At 41.0% G+C, this 14,735-nt stretch overlaps 2 protein-coding genes across 2 annotated transcripts; both read left to right on the top strand.

The window, feature by feature from the left end:
- The first annotated feature begins 740 nt into the window (after positions 1–740).
- Positions 741–3,804, top strand: LOC105356316 (Fc receptor-like protein 5). Its single transcript, XM_011487195.4, has 5 exons — positions 741–914; positions 1,310–1,555; positions 1,655–1,930; positions 2,549–2,692; positions 3,514–3,804. Exons 1-5 carry the CDS (start codon positions 884–886, stop codon positions 3,573–3,575), a joined length of 759 nt encoding a protein of 252 aa, XP_011485497.1. The 5' UTR covers positions 741–883; the 3' UTR covers positions 3,576–3,804.
- Positions 3,805–9,164: 5,360 nt separating this feature from the next.
- Positions 9,165–14,686, top strand: LOC105356326 (Fc receptor-like protein 5). Its single transcript, XM_011487218.4, has 5 exons — positions 9,165–9,400; positions 9,935–10,192; positions 10,272–10,535; positions 11,290–11,463; positions 14,364–14,686. Exons 1-5 carry the CDS (start codon positions 9,370–9,372, stop codon positions 14,483–14,485), a joined length of 849 nt encoding a protein of 282 aa, XP_011485520.2. The 5' UTR covers positions 9,165–9,369; the 3' UTR covers positions 14,486–14,686.
- The last annotated feature ends 49 nt before the right edge of the window (positions 14,687–14,735 follow it).

Genomic DNA, 14,735 nt, shown 5'->3' with positions numbered 1-14,735 from the left:
TGCCGTTGGAAGAAGGCTACCTCTGGTTAAAATGTAAACATACTCACGATAAGTTAGAGGTATTATTTAAAGAAGTGTTTTTCCTATTTGGTATGAATTTTAAAGAAGTTCCCTTTGATGTTACTATTAATGAATGAGAAGAAACAGTTTCCAATAGTTTGAACTTAATTACCCCAAAGATCAAGACAGTACTAAAGACTGCCCCAAACAACTGACCATGTTAATAGAGGACGTGTCAAATTGGTTTGTCAGGAAACCCTCCCATCTGGCAAACGGGGCTGCAGCTGTGTGGCGTTTACTAAACTGTGTCGGAGGTCAGAGGTCTTTAGGTTCTGGTCATGGTGGTGGTCTGTCACTGGCTCCACTCCTGGGTCTGTCACAAACTCTGACAGTAGTTCTGCACTAAGTCTGCTGATGCAGCTCAACACTTGGAGACGAATTTACCTGTAACACCTGACTGTCTACCACCAGACTGAGGGTGCGATGGCGCCAGGTGGAGCTGGAGTTCAGAGGCGTTGTGGTTTCATGGCTGTTTGAATGATGAACTTGGAATGACTTACTGATAAAATCAGGATTTTAGAGCCACAGAATGTTGACATTGATGCTACATTTTAAGCTTTTTTTCTTCTTCTTTTGGTTTTGGCCTCAATAACTACGTCAACAAACACATCAATACCGCTCCCTGTTGTGGTCCCCTGTGTGATTTTCCTTTATTTGACGCTAAACGAAATGTGGCTGTGTGTTATGCAACCTTTTATTTTCTCTGAGGACTAAAAGGTGAAGATTTAGCACTAGCTTTCTCACCTTCAGCTTCCTCTGAACCGCCTCCAGCCGCACAGGAAGTGCAGAGATCTGTTCTGCTGTCACTTCGTACTCGGACAGGATGCTGACGACTTCCCTCTGCCTGATGATGGGTATGATGGTTTATTTACTATTCTTTCCCGTGATGAAAAGTAAGCTTCTTTATTTCTTATATTTATATTTTCGATGTGACAGTTTTTTTAATTTGCTGATGATGCGACTCCTTTGCCTTTCTGTGTGATAGTTTTCAGTCTAAATTACTAAATATTACTTTTTAATTTTCTTTAATTTAAAACGTTTCTTTCCTAAATCATCAGTTGAAAAACATTATTAAACGTATTTTTTATTATTTTTTCTCAACTTTAATTTTGTATAGTCCTCAAATGGTTAAAATCTCTTTTAATCTTTCTTAATTCCTTTTCCCTTTCCTCTCAAATGCAGTTTGTTCAGTCGTTTTCCTTCTTTTATGTTAGTTATTCTTTCTTTCGCACGTCTTCTTCTCCCCCAGTCTGCCTGAGGATCAGCCCCGACAGGTCTCAGTTCTTCAAGTATCAGTCTTTCACTCTGAGGTGCGAGGATCCGTTAAACTCCACTAAATGGACGGTGAAGAAGAGAACGTCGGACGGTGTCAGGGCCTGTTCATCATCAGGATCCACCTGCATCATCAGGACCGCCTACCCGACAGACACGGGGGTCTACTGGTGCGAATCAGATGAAGGGAAGCGAAGCAACCAGATTAATGTCACCATCACTGGTAAAAGACAAAACAAGGAAAAAGTGGCGTTGAATTTTGCACATTTTAATTTTAATAATTAAAGTACAAACACAAAAGAGGATTTCTTTTTCCCTAAAGATCTCTCAGTTATCCTGGAAAGTCCTGCCCTGCCGGTGAGGGAAGGAGCGGCCGTGGTTCTACGCTGTAAAGCTGAGACACACTCCACCAGCTACACCTACGATTTCCTCAAAGATGGCGACTTCATCTGGACCAACTCCACAGGGGAGTTGATCATAAACGCTGCATCCAAATCTGACGAAGGATCTTATACATGCAGCATCTCCGGAGGAGCAAAGTCCGAGAGCAGCTGGCTGGTGGTATCGGGTGACGCAGACGCCTCACAGTTACAGATCAGTGAGTCCCAGTATTTCTAAGCCATACATGCCTTCATACAACAAAGACATCATGGTATGGAAGCAGACGATGTCCTAAGGTTGATGGATTCTCCACAAGAAGTCTTAAAGTTAAGTCATGTCTTCTGGACTTTACATTCTCTACCCTGGAATGTGATGAAGCCACTTGGATGAGTTGGTGAAACGCTGCAAGGAAGAAGATTTAAATTCTGAATTCAATAACTCAACTTCAAGACAGTATCACCTTTAGAAACTCCTCAAACAGCTTGTTTTTAGTAATTTTTAGCAAGGTTAACTACTGGCTGCTTACTTACTGCATGCAAATGCCTAATGCGATGGGGCGTGCACATGATACAGAAGTGTCAGTAGGACACACAAATTACACTCTGATTGTCTAATTTCCTCATTTCTAATGCTAACTGAAAGTTAAACCAGTTGAACTTTGACCAATCAGGGACTCAGATTGGGTAGTGATGTAAGGGTAGCCAACCGTCTGAAAATTGATTTAAGAAGGAGAAATTAATAATCGCGGTTTGTGCCAGACCAGAATTCTGACACCTTTCATATATTGGACTAGAGCTGTGATTATTACTCTGTCATTATTCATTTCTCTCCACAGCTCCAGTTTCCCCATCGTCCTCAGCTCCGCCTGCAGACTCAGAATCCATTTCTGTCTTCACACTTGTGGTTCACCTGGTGGTGGGAGCGCCTTACCTGCTGTCCACAATCCTACTTGGACTCATATACAAAGACAGGAACAAAGGTAGTCTTTCACGTCTCCACTCAGGTTTCCTTAACCATCAAATCAAATCAAATCAAAGAATATACACTGAGGTTTCCACTTTGGTTGTTGGTGATTGACTGTAATAACAAATCACATGAAAGCTTCCTTCCAGGATATCTTCAAATGTGTGCAACTACATTTTTACTGAACATGAAAACGTCAGTATCTGTTTCTTAAACTGCTTTCTTTTTTATCTCTCAGAATTTTTTTTTAGAAAACATCTGAAATACATTAGCCAAAAAATAAAAATAAAAACATGTTCCTAATTAGATGCCAGTTGCTTGATTTCCTGGTTACCAGTTATTTTAGCTCAGTAAGACACAACCCTCAAAAGAGTTAGATCTGTGCTCAGTTTTCTCAGCTGCTTCATTTCATAGCACTTCTTTATTTATTGTTTTACACAAATAAAAACACTGTTTCATTTAGTCCATTATATCAAATCTTTTATAGAAAGATTTTCCTTTGAAAACAGCAGAGTGTCATCAGCATATCGGATGATTTGACCTATCAAATGGCCATGATTGGGCTCACAATCTCACTTCTGGTGTTACTAATCTCAAATTTCAATAATTACAAATTCAAATGTATTCAAATTTGAATAAATCTCTTTGAAAAGGAAAAAAAATCAAAGATCAGACATGGAAATGGGTCTAGAAACAAAATCAGAAAAGTAAGTCATAGGAATGCATACGGAGCATGGTATTGCGTGGGAGGGAGATTTGTCGTCACTTGACTGTGTATAAAGACATAAAGGAGCAGAAATCTAACCACCAGCACTACTTTCATGTTTGTCTTCACAGAGGCTGAGATGGTTGAACACCAAGACAAAAGGAATCAAGTTGTCATGGAAGTAGTTGCATAGCCTCATGTCTTTTCAGCTCAAACGCATGAGATGAAATAGTTTTGTTGACCGCAGAAAGTTTATTTGTGCCAGTACTGAGTATTTGCTGCACTGCTTGAAAACTGTTGGACTTAATGAACTTTTGGAAAGTGTTTTTGCTTTGATGAAACATGTTTGTGAGGGGACATTGATTTATGTCAGAATGTGTGAAATAAAGCTCTGTGCTTAAAGGAAATGGGCGAATCATGCAGACCTGTCCGGAAATGTCTTTGTGGTTTGTTCATCAGGTTGCTTTCATAATTTCTGTCTAAACTTCTGTTGATGTTTGTTTTAGTCATTTTTTGCACATTATTCAAATTAGTCAAACATTAAAAAAAAAATGAACAAGATCACCTCGCTGTTAGACGAATGGTAAAACTTTGTATGATTTCAATCTAACGTGAACATTTCTAAACATAACAAAGCTTTTTTTTTTTGGTTTTAAATAGTAGATGATTTGCTGATTCAGTTTTTTGGCGCTTAATGTGGGCAGATTGTCATAAACAACAGCGGGGATCTTTCTCATAATGGAGGTCATTGCTCTACTTCTAAGCCCACATCCAGGACAGCATGTGGACCGAACATAACTGGACCTACAATGATACGAGCCGATGTCAGCCACACAGAGAGAAAGTTCAACGGAAAGACAGGAGTTGATGTAAATTTGAGTTATGAACAACTTTGCGACATTTTTCGTGCAGATTGCTGCAGTTGAACGAAGGAGCCTTACGGTTTGGATGTTGAGTTCTGAAAGACATTTGATGTTTTTGGGGTTCTGAGTTAATAGTTGAAATAGTTTCAAAGTTTGGATGAGCAACTAACACTTTATTACCATCAAGCCACAGAAAAAGCTTATCGTCACACGATTAGGATGACTTTTAGAGAGGATCTAGTCAAAGAGCAAACACTCTCCTCCCAGGTAACTTATTACGAGTATTTTCTGAAATATCTGGTGGATGTGGGACATGACATCACCAGAGTGCGCCCCCTTGTGGTTGAGTTAACCTGATTGTGAACTATTAAAACTAAAGAACTGTACTGAGGGAGTGTGACGAGAAAATGATTTATCTAAGGCAGGGGAACTCCCACTTTTTTGGCATGTGAGCTGCTTTTGAGTCAAATACTGCTAGTACATGTCTGTTAGTTATGTTTATTAGTTATTACTAATAAAGTATTATTATTACTTTTGTATTAACAGATGAGGCGTTTTATAAAGACAGAAAGCAGCGACTATCGTATGTCTTGTTGTAAACCGTGCAATGGGGGGAGCATGGCATCTCCAAAGCGCTGATGGCTCCGCATGAAGCCAGTGCCACGAAAAAACAACCAGCTTCCTTAATGAACTCGTATTTATCGGGCGGGAACTGCAGAGGCGATAGCAGGAGGACACACGCATGGCGGCTTCCATAAACACTCTGGTTGTCCGGAGAGGTCTTTTACTGGGGCCTTTACATGCCGCGGGGCAGGAAGCGACTTTCTGATGACAGACAGAATTTGCACTCAGTGAATTTGAACACGCATGTGCAGCGATGTATATATCAGAGGATGTCCAATTGGACGTCCTGCATGAAGATGAGATTTAAAGCAGAAGACAGACGTGGAGCTGCTTGACTCAAGCAGACAAGAAACTAGTGAAAGGGAAGCTGAGGTTTAAACCCTTTTTCTCTTCAAAAAATAAAAAAGCAAATAAGTGAATAAATCCCTTTAGAGACAGACTGAGGGTCGTTTTCTTCACAAAACCGAACTCCTGTTCTTTTTTCTATATTTACCTCAGTGTTCTGCTCTTTTATTGTTGGGGGGCAGCAGAGGGCAGCAAAGGTCTCTACATTCTGACAGAATGGAGCTAAGGCCATAGAAAGTCTCTCTTCATGTCTCTGTCCGTTTCTTTATGTCTCTCTTTGAGTCTCTTTCTACGTCTGAGGAGATGGAGGCTGAGAACATTTTGAACTCATTCTGTTGTTTTCAAACAAAGTGGTTGATTTAAGATGACATTTCTTCTTGTTCTGATTTGTGTCCGATTCGAACCTTGACTGTCGTTTGAGCAGCTGATATTCTGCAAAAATAAAGAGTAAAAAAAATGTCTTAACTTGACTTCAAGTTTGTATCCTCACTCCTCTAAAATATTGAGATCTGGCAACTTATTTTCAACTCAATATAACAATTCTGCAACTTGAAAAACTGAGGTCATGTGACTTATTGATTTGTTTTTGGAACTTTCTTTTTTTAGGTCACATAACCACCAAATAACTCATGTGACGTAATCACAACTTCTTTTGAAATCTGGTAACAAATTGTTTCACTTTGTTTCCATTTTTTGTGAATTGAAATTACTTTAAACAATTAAACTTTAAGAGTTTGATTTTCGATACATTAAAAAAACAGTTTGGGGACTGGGCGCTCGGAGCCCAGCCTCGATTGCTCAACGCTTGAATCATCGCATACCTTTAGATTACTCATCTTATGCTAACAGAGACGGTTCTGGACAGTTTGACTCCCTGGACGGCACCCCACCACCCCCATGCCCCTTCGCAGCCATGCCCTCAATAACCTAAAGTCTGCATTCATACAAACACAAGAACAAAATATTTTTAGACTATATATATACATATATATATTAAAATCCACAGAGCATAAGCAGAAACAGACCAGAATTCTGCTGACATCAAGACTGAACCGAGACTGAAACAAGAAGTGGAGCTGCTGCTATTAAAAGCCTGTCTGTGACTTTCTCACATGTGGAGCCGTCTCCTGCCTGAGATGCCAGTGAGCATCAGTGTTAGTGGAGAAATGCAACCATCCAGATCTCAGGGTGGAAGCAAAAACTTACCGCTTCTACTGAACTACTAAGAACAATACTTTTTTTTACCATCTTAAATTTGAGCTCATTAATAAATCTATAACTTTTTGTAACAGCTTTTGAATATTTACAATAACTTTATCAGAACAACGTTATGTTTATCTATAAATTATGATTTTAATATGTTTACTTTTAACAGCAGCAAACACAAGTTCCTTTCAAAATAAAATACACACTGTGTCTAATCTGATCCTCCTGGTGCAGCAGATTGACTGCAATGAAACATAAAAACAAGTCAAATCTATTTTCCTGACTTAAGTCATCATTTCTCTGCTTCTACTATTGAATAGAAACATCACAACATTGGAGTAGAATCCTTTTAGAAAATCTAGACATGGAAATGTCATTCTGTTTTATGTTGTAGACCACAGGGTTCCAGTTCCTCTTTTGGAGGTATTGTCTGATAGGTCGATACCTCCAAAAGAGGAACCGGCTCCTAATTTGGAACCTTTCGACTCTGACTTTCTTAAAGGGGAAGCCATTGAGGTGTCTGGCTGACTTTGGTCTTGAAGGACCGTCAGAGATACTTTAAAAGCCACGGCTCTGTCTTCCATCATCAGTCTCGGTTCATGATGCTATCATTAAAAAATAAAGAAATGTATACTGTATGAAGCAATATAAATGTATGTAAATGTATAATGTTAAACATATTGTATTCTTGTGTTTTCTGTATGCAGGTTTAGAGTTATTGAAGGCATGGCTGGAAAGGGGCATGAGTGTGGGGGGTGGGAGCAGTCCACTGTTTCCCCCAGGATGTTAAACTAGTCAGAACCGCCTCTGCACCAACGTTTTATAAAATTATCACATTTATCAAGGAAAGCCAATAACTACCACCTAACGTGAACTCAGCCAATGTAATCATTCTATAATCAGACAAAGATCCAACAAGTCCTTCAAGCCATCGCCCCATTTCTTTAATCAATACAGATTTAAAAATTATTTGCAAAGGACGAGCACAGAATTCACTTTGATCAAACTGGCTCCATCAAAGGCAAACATATTTAAGTAACAACATCCGCTGACTTAATAGACTTTGCCAGTATTAAAAACCAGGATATGCCCATACTCTCTTTGGACACTGAAAAAGCATTAGACAGAGTAAACTGGAAGTTCCTCATTGCTGTCCTCCATAGTTTGGGTTTGGGGAATCATTCATTAATTGGATCAAAATATTATATCACAAACTAAATACATCAGTCAGAACTAACAAACAGACTTCCAACAGTTTTTTTCTTGGAAGAGGAACCTGACAGGGTTGCCCACTCTTCCCCTCTCTTTTTGCTATATTCATTGAGCCTCTATCGCAGGGTCCTCAAATCCTGGTCTCAAGGGCCAGTGTCCTGCTGGTTTTCCAGAAACCCTGCCTTATTTGCTGCTGATTACCTGGATCAGTTGGTTGGTAAACATGTTGGAGACCGGCCCTCAAGGCCTGGATTTGGGAACCCCTAGCGGCAGCAATAAGACAGCATTAGAGCATTTAAGGAATTAAAACCAAACACAGCCATCATTAAATTAGTCTCTATGCAGATGACATCTTACCTTTTCTAAATATTTCCCATTCTGTGAACGAAACTGCAACAATTACTAATGAACTCTCCTCCATATCAGACTACTCAATCAATTGAAATAAATCTATTTTATTTTCACTGGACAGAAATGCAGAACAAAGACTCAATACCAGTCAAACCAGGCAATATCAAATATCTCCCCCAAACTATCAGAACTGTTGCACCTAAACTACACCTCATGAGGTGGCTGGGCATTGCAGCTCCTTGTCTATCTGCAGGGTTTGGGTGTGGAGTTGGGGCATTCTGGTGTCAGGTGGAGACAGTGGAGGCTCTGTCGGTTGGGGGTCTGGTTTGGTACCTGGGTGGGGCGCGCAGGGGTGCCACGTAGTCTTCCTTGCTTGGTCATGTGGGTGTGTGGATGGAGCGATTGGGTGGGAGTCTAGCTTGGCTTGGGGGTGGACTTTTTGCTTGAGCCGGGGGGCTGGCGCTTGCCCGTCTGCTGCGGATGGGCTGCCCTTTTGCACCTGGGGCTAGGATCACTCCCTTTCTAGCCCTGGGACGGGAAGGTGCAACATTCATGGGGCCCGCAGTTGCTTCAGGTGATGCCTTCCATAGGCGCGGGGTAGGGTGCTGGCAACTTTATGGGTATTGGACCTTGGAGGTTCAGTGGGTGGGGCCTACGGTTAGGCAATCGATAGGGGTCCTGACTTGTCGAGCTGACTCAGTCCTGCCAGAACCTGACCACCTCTGGGCCCGGCTATATTTTGGCTCCTCTATCTTTGTGTGGGGTGGGGGGTGTTCGGGATAAATAAATCAGGTTTGTCTTTGTTGTCTCACATTTTTGTCTCAATAGGCATTCTCCCACCTGATGTCCAGGTGTGTTAAGGTGAACTTGCCTGTAGTGGATAAACGAGGCAGCGTTGAAAATATGTTTTTTACTGATTTGGTGCTATGATGTTTGATTTATGCACAGTTTGAATTACTGTAACGATAAAACCAGTCTTGAAGCATTATAGTTGCTTTAGATTTTCAGAATAAGATGCTTTTTTGAGGAAAATAATGAGTAAAATAAAACACCAGATAGAGATTTTTTTTCTTGACCTTTTGCACTAAATTTAGTTTTGGTGTTTATGCAGGTCATTTCAGCAAACTGATGGGGGTTGAAGGGAAATAGGTTTGTGTGTTTGCTCACTTCCTCTGCTCACCTCAGAGGAAACTGGGGGTTTGAACTGAAAGAACCTCCTGCCTCGTGAGGTAAAGCACCTCCATGAGTTACCGTGACCTGTACTCGTGCATCTGGATCCACTGAACTCAGACGCTGTTATTGCACTGACTGTGTTTTTCAGGGAAATTATCATTTTCTGGATTTGAGGAAAACATGGAACACTGAGGAAGAAAGCAGCTGATCAGGATGGCACTCGCTTCCCTGTGCGTCCTTCTCTGTGAGTAAAAAGATTCTGTTGTTAGTTTATAAGTCTTCATAGATACATTTTTTTTATCAAGAACTGCTTTTAGTTTATGATCCCCCCAGAGCCCTCAGGTCCTCAGGTTCAGGTCTGCTGGTGGTCTCCATGTTGGGTCAGAACTAAAACCCACGGCGATGCCTCATTCCACCAGAACAGCCTGCTTGAGGATGTGAGGGCCTTTAAGAAATAACTTAAGAGAACCTTTTATTCACTTGTTTCACAATGTGCGACACCCTCTGTTTTCCATACCTCTCCGTTTCTAGGGCTGAATGTCGGGTAGGGAGAAGCCGTAGGGGAAGAAATCGGATTCAGCCTAAGATTCATGATACCATAAACTCCTTTCTGTTTTCTGTCATCTGCTGATTTAAAGCCATTATTATAGCCCTACGGTTGCATGTGACTAAGGCTTTATTCCTATTCCTCCCCACTTTGGAACTAATAAAGTTTATTGAATTGAGTTAATCAAAGCCGTCATCAATAAAAGAAGATGCTAATTTCTTCTCTCTTCAGCGACTCTGAGCATCTCTCCTGAGCGATCTCAGTTCCGCCGCTATGAGACTATCTTCCTGAAATGTACGGCCAACTCCACCGGCTGGACCGTGAAGAGGAACACGTCTCTGCACTCCAGTCAGAAGTGTCAGTACGGTTGGGGGATCCCCGGAGAGTCCTCCTGCAAGATCGACACTGCCTACACATCAGACACCGGGGTGTACTGGTGTGAAAACGATCACGGGAAGTGCAGCAACGTCGTCAACATTACGGTCACTGGTGAGCCTGAACCTCCACTCGGCCTCTGCAGGATGCCAGCCAAAGGCGGACCTTTGACCGGACTGTGTTTCCATTTCAGAGTCACCTGTGATGATGGAAAGCCCCCCGTATGGCGTCACTGAGGGGGACAGTGTGACTCTGCGCTGCTCCTACAAGGATGAACACCAAGACTCCTCAACCTCAAACTTCAGCGCCAACTTCTACAAGGATGGGGAGTTCATCAGAGAGGAAGAGGAGGGGAGGATGGTCCTCACCTCCATCTCTCAGTCTTCTGAAGGTTTCTACTCATGTGAGCACCCGTCCAAAGGGAAGGTGTCAACAAAGAGCTGGCTGGCAGTCAAAGGTAAGTCTCAAGAAGGTCTCTACAAGTGTAAGCATGCCTCCAAGAAGAGTCTCCAGAGAGCCAGCTGACAGTGGGAGGTGGTCCTCTGCTCTATTGGCACTTTTAAATAGTGTAGACCAGGCCTTGCTGGTCCTTGAGGGTCTGGTTGTTCTGCTCACTGATGATTAGCTGGATCAAGTTATAGTAGGTTCTGACTGATAACTTTTTTTGATTACTTAACTTCTCCTTTACAGCAACCGAGCAAACAGATGAGAGCTGAAGGCCTCGTGTGTTGGACAGATTTTACAATAGGGGGTTGTGTAGCTTCAGACACAGGAGGAGTATATTTGTATAAACCCCTTTTGTATTTAAGGTTAAAATTTATTTTACTATTTCTGTGTGCATTTCTTTTTGGATAGGACACGAAAGAGAGTGCAATGGTAGAGATGGGGGGCAGAGGTACAAGAAAGGAGAAAGGGGGTAAATAAGTTGGAGGGTGATAAAATAATAGTGGGAGAGGGGAGAATTATAAACAAAAAAAAGGCAACAATATGCTCAAGATTTATTGGTATTGATAATGTAAAGGGAGTTTATTTGTGATCAATCAGCTAATAGGATTTTATTCTTGAATGCACTTAACTGAGTTGTAGCTCTTCTAAAGAAAAGTGGCATTTTAACTGTCAACACCTTCATGTTTGACCTTTGAAGTAAAATAAGACGTTAATATGCCAAACTGAGTTATTCCTTCACATTTTGTTTGTTTATTTCTTTGCAGAAAAATTTCATCCAACAAGCATGGCGGCCACTCCTACGTCTTCCCCTACATCTTCTCCTACATCTTCTTCTACACTCATGTTTCACCCCATGATGATATGCAGTGCTCTGCTTTTCATCCTGTACAGCATCCCATCCATCTGTTGTGTCTACAAATACCGGAAGTGGGCTAAAGGTAGGACCAACAATTTATTAATTCATCCTCTGAGAAAATTGATGAGTTTTTGATGAAATTTGATGAGTTTGATGAGGTTAGTGTGTCTAAAATTATTGAACACAGGGCAATAATTAAAGTCAAAGCTGTAAAAACAAGAAAAGTCTGTGAATTATGAACTTGTTTGGACTCAACTGAGAACAAAACACTTCAACATCATTTGCTGCTTCTGAGGTTCTTTAGTAGCTTCGAGTCATGGTGGAACCCGGAACCAAACAACGCCTGAATCATAAAGGTTCCTCTGTTTTGCTCCAGAGTTGGGCTGAAACTATGAGACTGTTCTGGAGTGTCTACTAGGGATGCCAACGTTCTGGGTTTAAAACCGAACCGTGTGCTACACCATTGAACTGAATCCTGTGAAGTGTTGCATTTCTAGTGTGTACAGTAGTCCGTCTCTATAACACGGTATACTTAGCTCATAAAGTGTGTAGTGAGGAGCTTTACAGCCTTAAAACATTTAGAATTATTGTAAAAATAAAGATGGTTAATATTTTTCAACCGTAACTGCTGCGAATAAGGAGGGAGCACCATAATGTGTCTACATGATGTCAAACTCATTTTTACATAGAATTCTAGTTTAAATTCACAGAGCTTAAAGCTGGGGACGATCCAGGAGTTTCTCAAGAGATTAATAGATGTTCTGTGGTTTTTCTTTTTAAGGCTTTAGTGACAAAAAAAGTGTTTTCTTTTTCCTGTTTATGAAGTTAACTGGAGATTAACAGCACTAACTTTGATCTCAGTAAAGAACCGTTCATAATCCGGATCTCTTTTAATAAAACTTTCACTTTATTATTATTTTTTACTCGTATTTGGTTTGGATAAAAGGTTGTGTCACCAAATCAACTTCAAGTTGCAAGCACAGCTTCTCAATCTGGCTCTGCAACATATATGTTGGTAATGGAAAACACTTTGACCCCTGACGCGCTTTGAACTAATGTAACTGTTTTGACCAATTAACACAACTCCAACAACAACACCTACTTCGAGGTGTTGTTGGCGACATCTCCGGTACTAAAGGGTTAACAATGCTGTGAGCAGATGGTTGGGCAACTCGTATCATCAAAACTGACCATAGCACCAATACACCTTTCATGTCTGAGGCTGATAGACGTGTTTTTGTCTCTCTCTAACTCAAAGTGACCAGTTGCCCCTAGCAACCAGCATCTATTCTGTCTGTACTAGTTGTTTTTCCGACACAATTCAGAATAGACTTTACACCTTGATGATTAAAGTGCAGTCAGACCCCAGGTCTTCTGGGAAATGTTCGCAATGTCTCTTGAGGTTTGTTTGTGGTTGGACGCTGCGTCGGCGGCATCGGACACTCTGAGAGCTGATGTGAAAGGAACTTCCTGTATGTTCAGCTCAGAAACACAGCGACATGTTTGGGCGTTTGCTGCAGCGGCACGATCGCACTGCCAAGCCTCTGCAGCTGTGAAAGGCTACTGATTGTGGGTGTGATGATGTTGTGGTTTTACCAGTTAAATAAAAATACCTCAGAGCTTTTTCATCGTAGGAACAAAAAAAGAATCAGCAACACGTATGTAACTCTGTGTTTTATTCTGAAAGACATAACGATGGAGGAAAAATAATTACTTTAAAATGAAATGCAACATTTGTATACTACTTTTTAGTAACTTTCAGCTCTCTAAAGCACTTAAAAAGTATTTATGAGGAGGATTATCCATTGACTGAACATGAGAACTGGACTGAGTGACTCCTCCCCCCTGACGTTCCAAACAGGAAGTACCTGCTGGCTCCAAGGAGCCAAAACCCAGAAACGTCTGTAGAGAAATAAACAGGAATAAAAGGTCATAAACAGACCAATCAGATGCCTCAATAAAAGTAGGTGGAGCCTACTGGCCCCCATGTCCAACATTCAAAACGATGATTGACAGATTTCGTCTAGCCCGCATTCAAATGTTAGGGGTGTGGCCTTCCAATAAGCTCACGTTGACATGGACTTGGACCAATCACTACTTACTGATGACGTCTGGGTCCAACATGGTGGTGGTTGTGACACAGAAAGAACAATCAGGACTGAATTGACATCTTTTGGTTGGAGCCAGAAGTCAACTGTTTTCTATGGGTGGCGTCACACTGACTCAGTCCAGTTCTCTGATACAGTCAATGGGATTATCAGGAACATCAGAGCAGCTGTGGATCCAAACGACCAGCAGATATTCTTCAAACAGGAAGATGGAGATCCTTTAGTTTGAAAATCCTTCTCGAAAATCAAAACAAACAAACAAACAAAAATCCTGGAAATCAGCGTGAAGCGCCGTTACCAGATGGACGCCGCTTGGCGTTTAGATGGTTGTCATCTGAGTCCCTGTTTACTTGTTTTTTTTCTTTCTTGAAATTTTCACAGTTTGTTAATGTAACTCAAAGAATGATAAGTGTAACGTAATCTGCTTTTATTTTGAAAAGATCTAACTTGCATGAAGTAATTGCACAAATTTAATTATAAAAAAGTTCTAGGATATTTGTGAAATTACTTCAAAAAGTCCTTCAGCAATGATGTCAATCAACAGATCAAAATGTGGATTTGGTTTGTTGGAATTTTGAAGGTTTTTCACCTCATATCGTTGCAAATGAAGATTTATTTTGGTAAATTCTGACTTCTTTTTTTAGGCTTGGTTACTGATCTTTCTTGTTCAAACAAAAAAGCCTTTTTTAAACATTCTTCACAATAAGAAGAAGAAATAAACTTAAATTGGTGAACAAGTAGGGCGGGGCTAATACAGAAAATAAAAGCTCCTCAAAGGGTGAGGCTGCTTGTCAAAGTACATTTAGATTAAAAAAACACTTTAATGCTGCTTTTATTTTGAAAAATATGTATAAGTGGATTTCCCTTCTTGCAGTCCGAGCTGACGTCAAACTGTTAGCCGTACATCGCAACAAGTTACAAGAAGTGGACCTAAAGGACATGAACGTCTACCTACACAAACCTCTTCCTCCTCCTCCTCGTCTTCATCGGTGTTGACCTGACAGATTTATTTTGGCGTCGTCTCACGGAAATCATGAACCAATGATGTCATCATCCTGACCTGGTACAGCTGGAGTTGTGAGGACGTACAAAAACTGCCCGACAACAACGACAACATGTGTGTCCTGTGTTTGTCAGTGGTGTTTCTTTGTCATGTTGTTTGGTTTATACACACACACACACACACACACCCACACACACACACACACACACCCACACACACACACACACACACACACACACACAC

The sequence above is a fragment of the Oryzias latipes genome, chromosome 18 (assembly GCF_053564925.1).
Source record: "Oryzias latipes strain Hd-rR chromosome 18, Olatipes_Hd-rR_3.1".
Classification (NCBI taxonomy): domain Eukaryota; kingdom Metazoa; phylum Chordata; class Actinopteri; order Beloniformes; family Adrianichthyidae; genus Oryzias; species Oryzias latipes.
The sequence above is the reverse complement of the archived record's forward strand: the minus strand, read 5'-3'. Positions and strand labels throughout refer to the sequence as shown.

Bases quoted from the DNA above. Each gene is read 5' to 3' on its own strand.
- LOC105356316 (XM_011487195.4), top strand. From the start codon at position 884: ATGCTGACGACTTCCCTCTGCCTGATGATGG. The intron at 915-1,309 runs GTATGATGGTTT...CTTCTCCCCCAG, and splicing joins TTCCCTCTGCCTGATGATGG to TCTGCCTGAGGATCAGCCCC. The intron at 1,931-2,548 runs GTGAGTCCCAGT...TTCTCTCCACAG, and splicing joins CGCCTCACAGTTACAGATCA to CTCCAGTTTCCCCATCGTCC.
- LOC105356326 (XM_011487218.4), top strand. From the start codon at position 9,370: ATGGCACTCGCTTCCCTGTGCGTCCTTCTCT. The intron at 10,536-11,289 runs GTAAGTCTCAAG...ATTTCTTTGCAG, and splicing joins GAGCTGGCTGGCAGTCAAAG to AAAAATTTCATCCAACAAGC. The intron at 11,464-14,363 runs GTAGGACCAACA...CCCTTCTTGCAG, and splicing joins ATACCGGAAGTGGGCTAAAG to TCCGAGCTGACGTCAAACTG.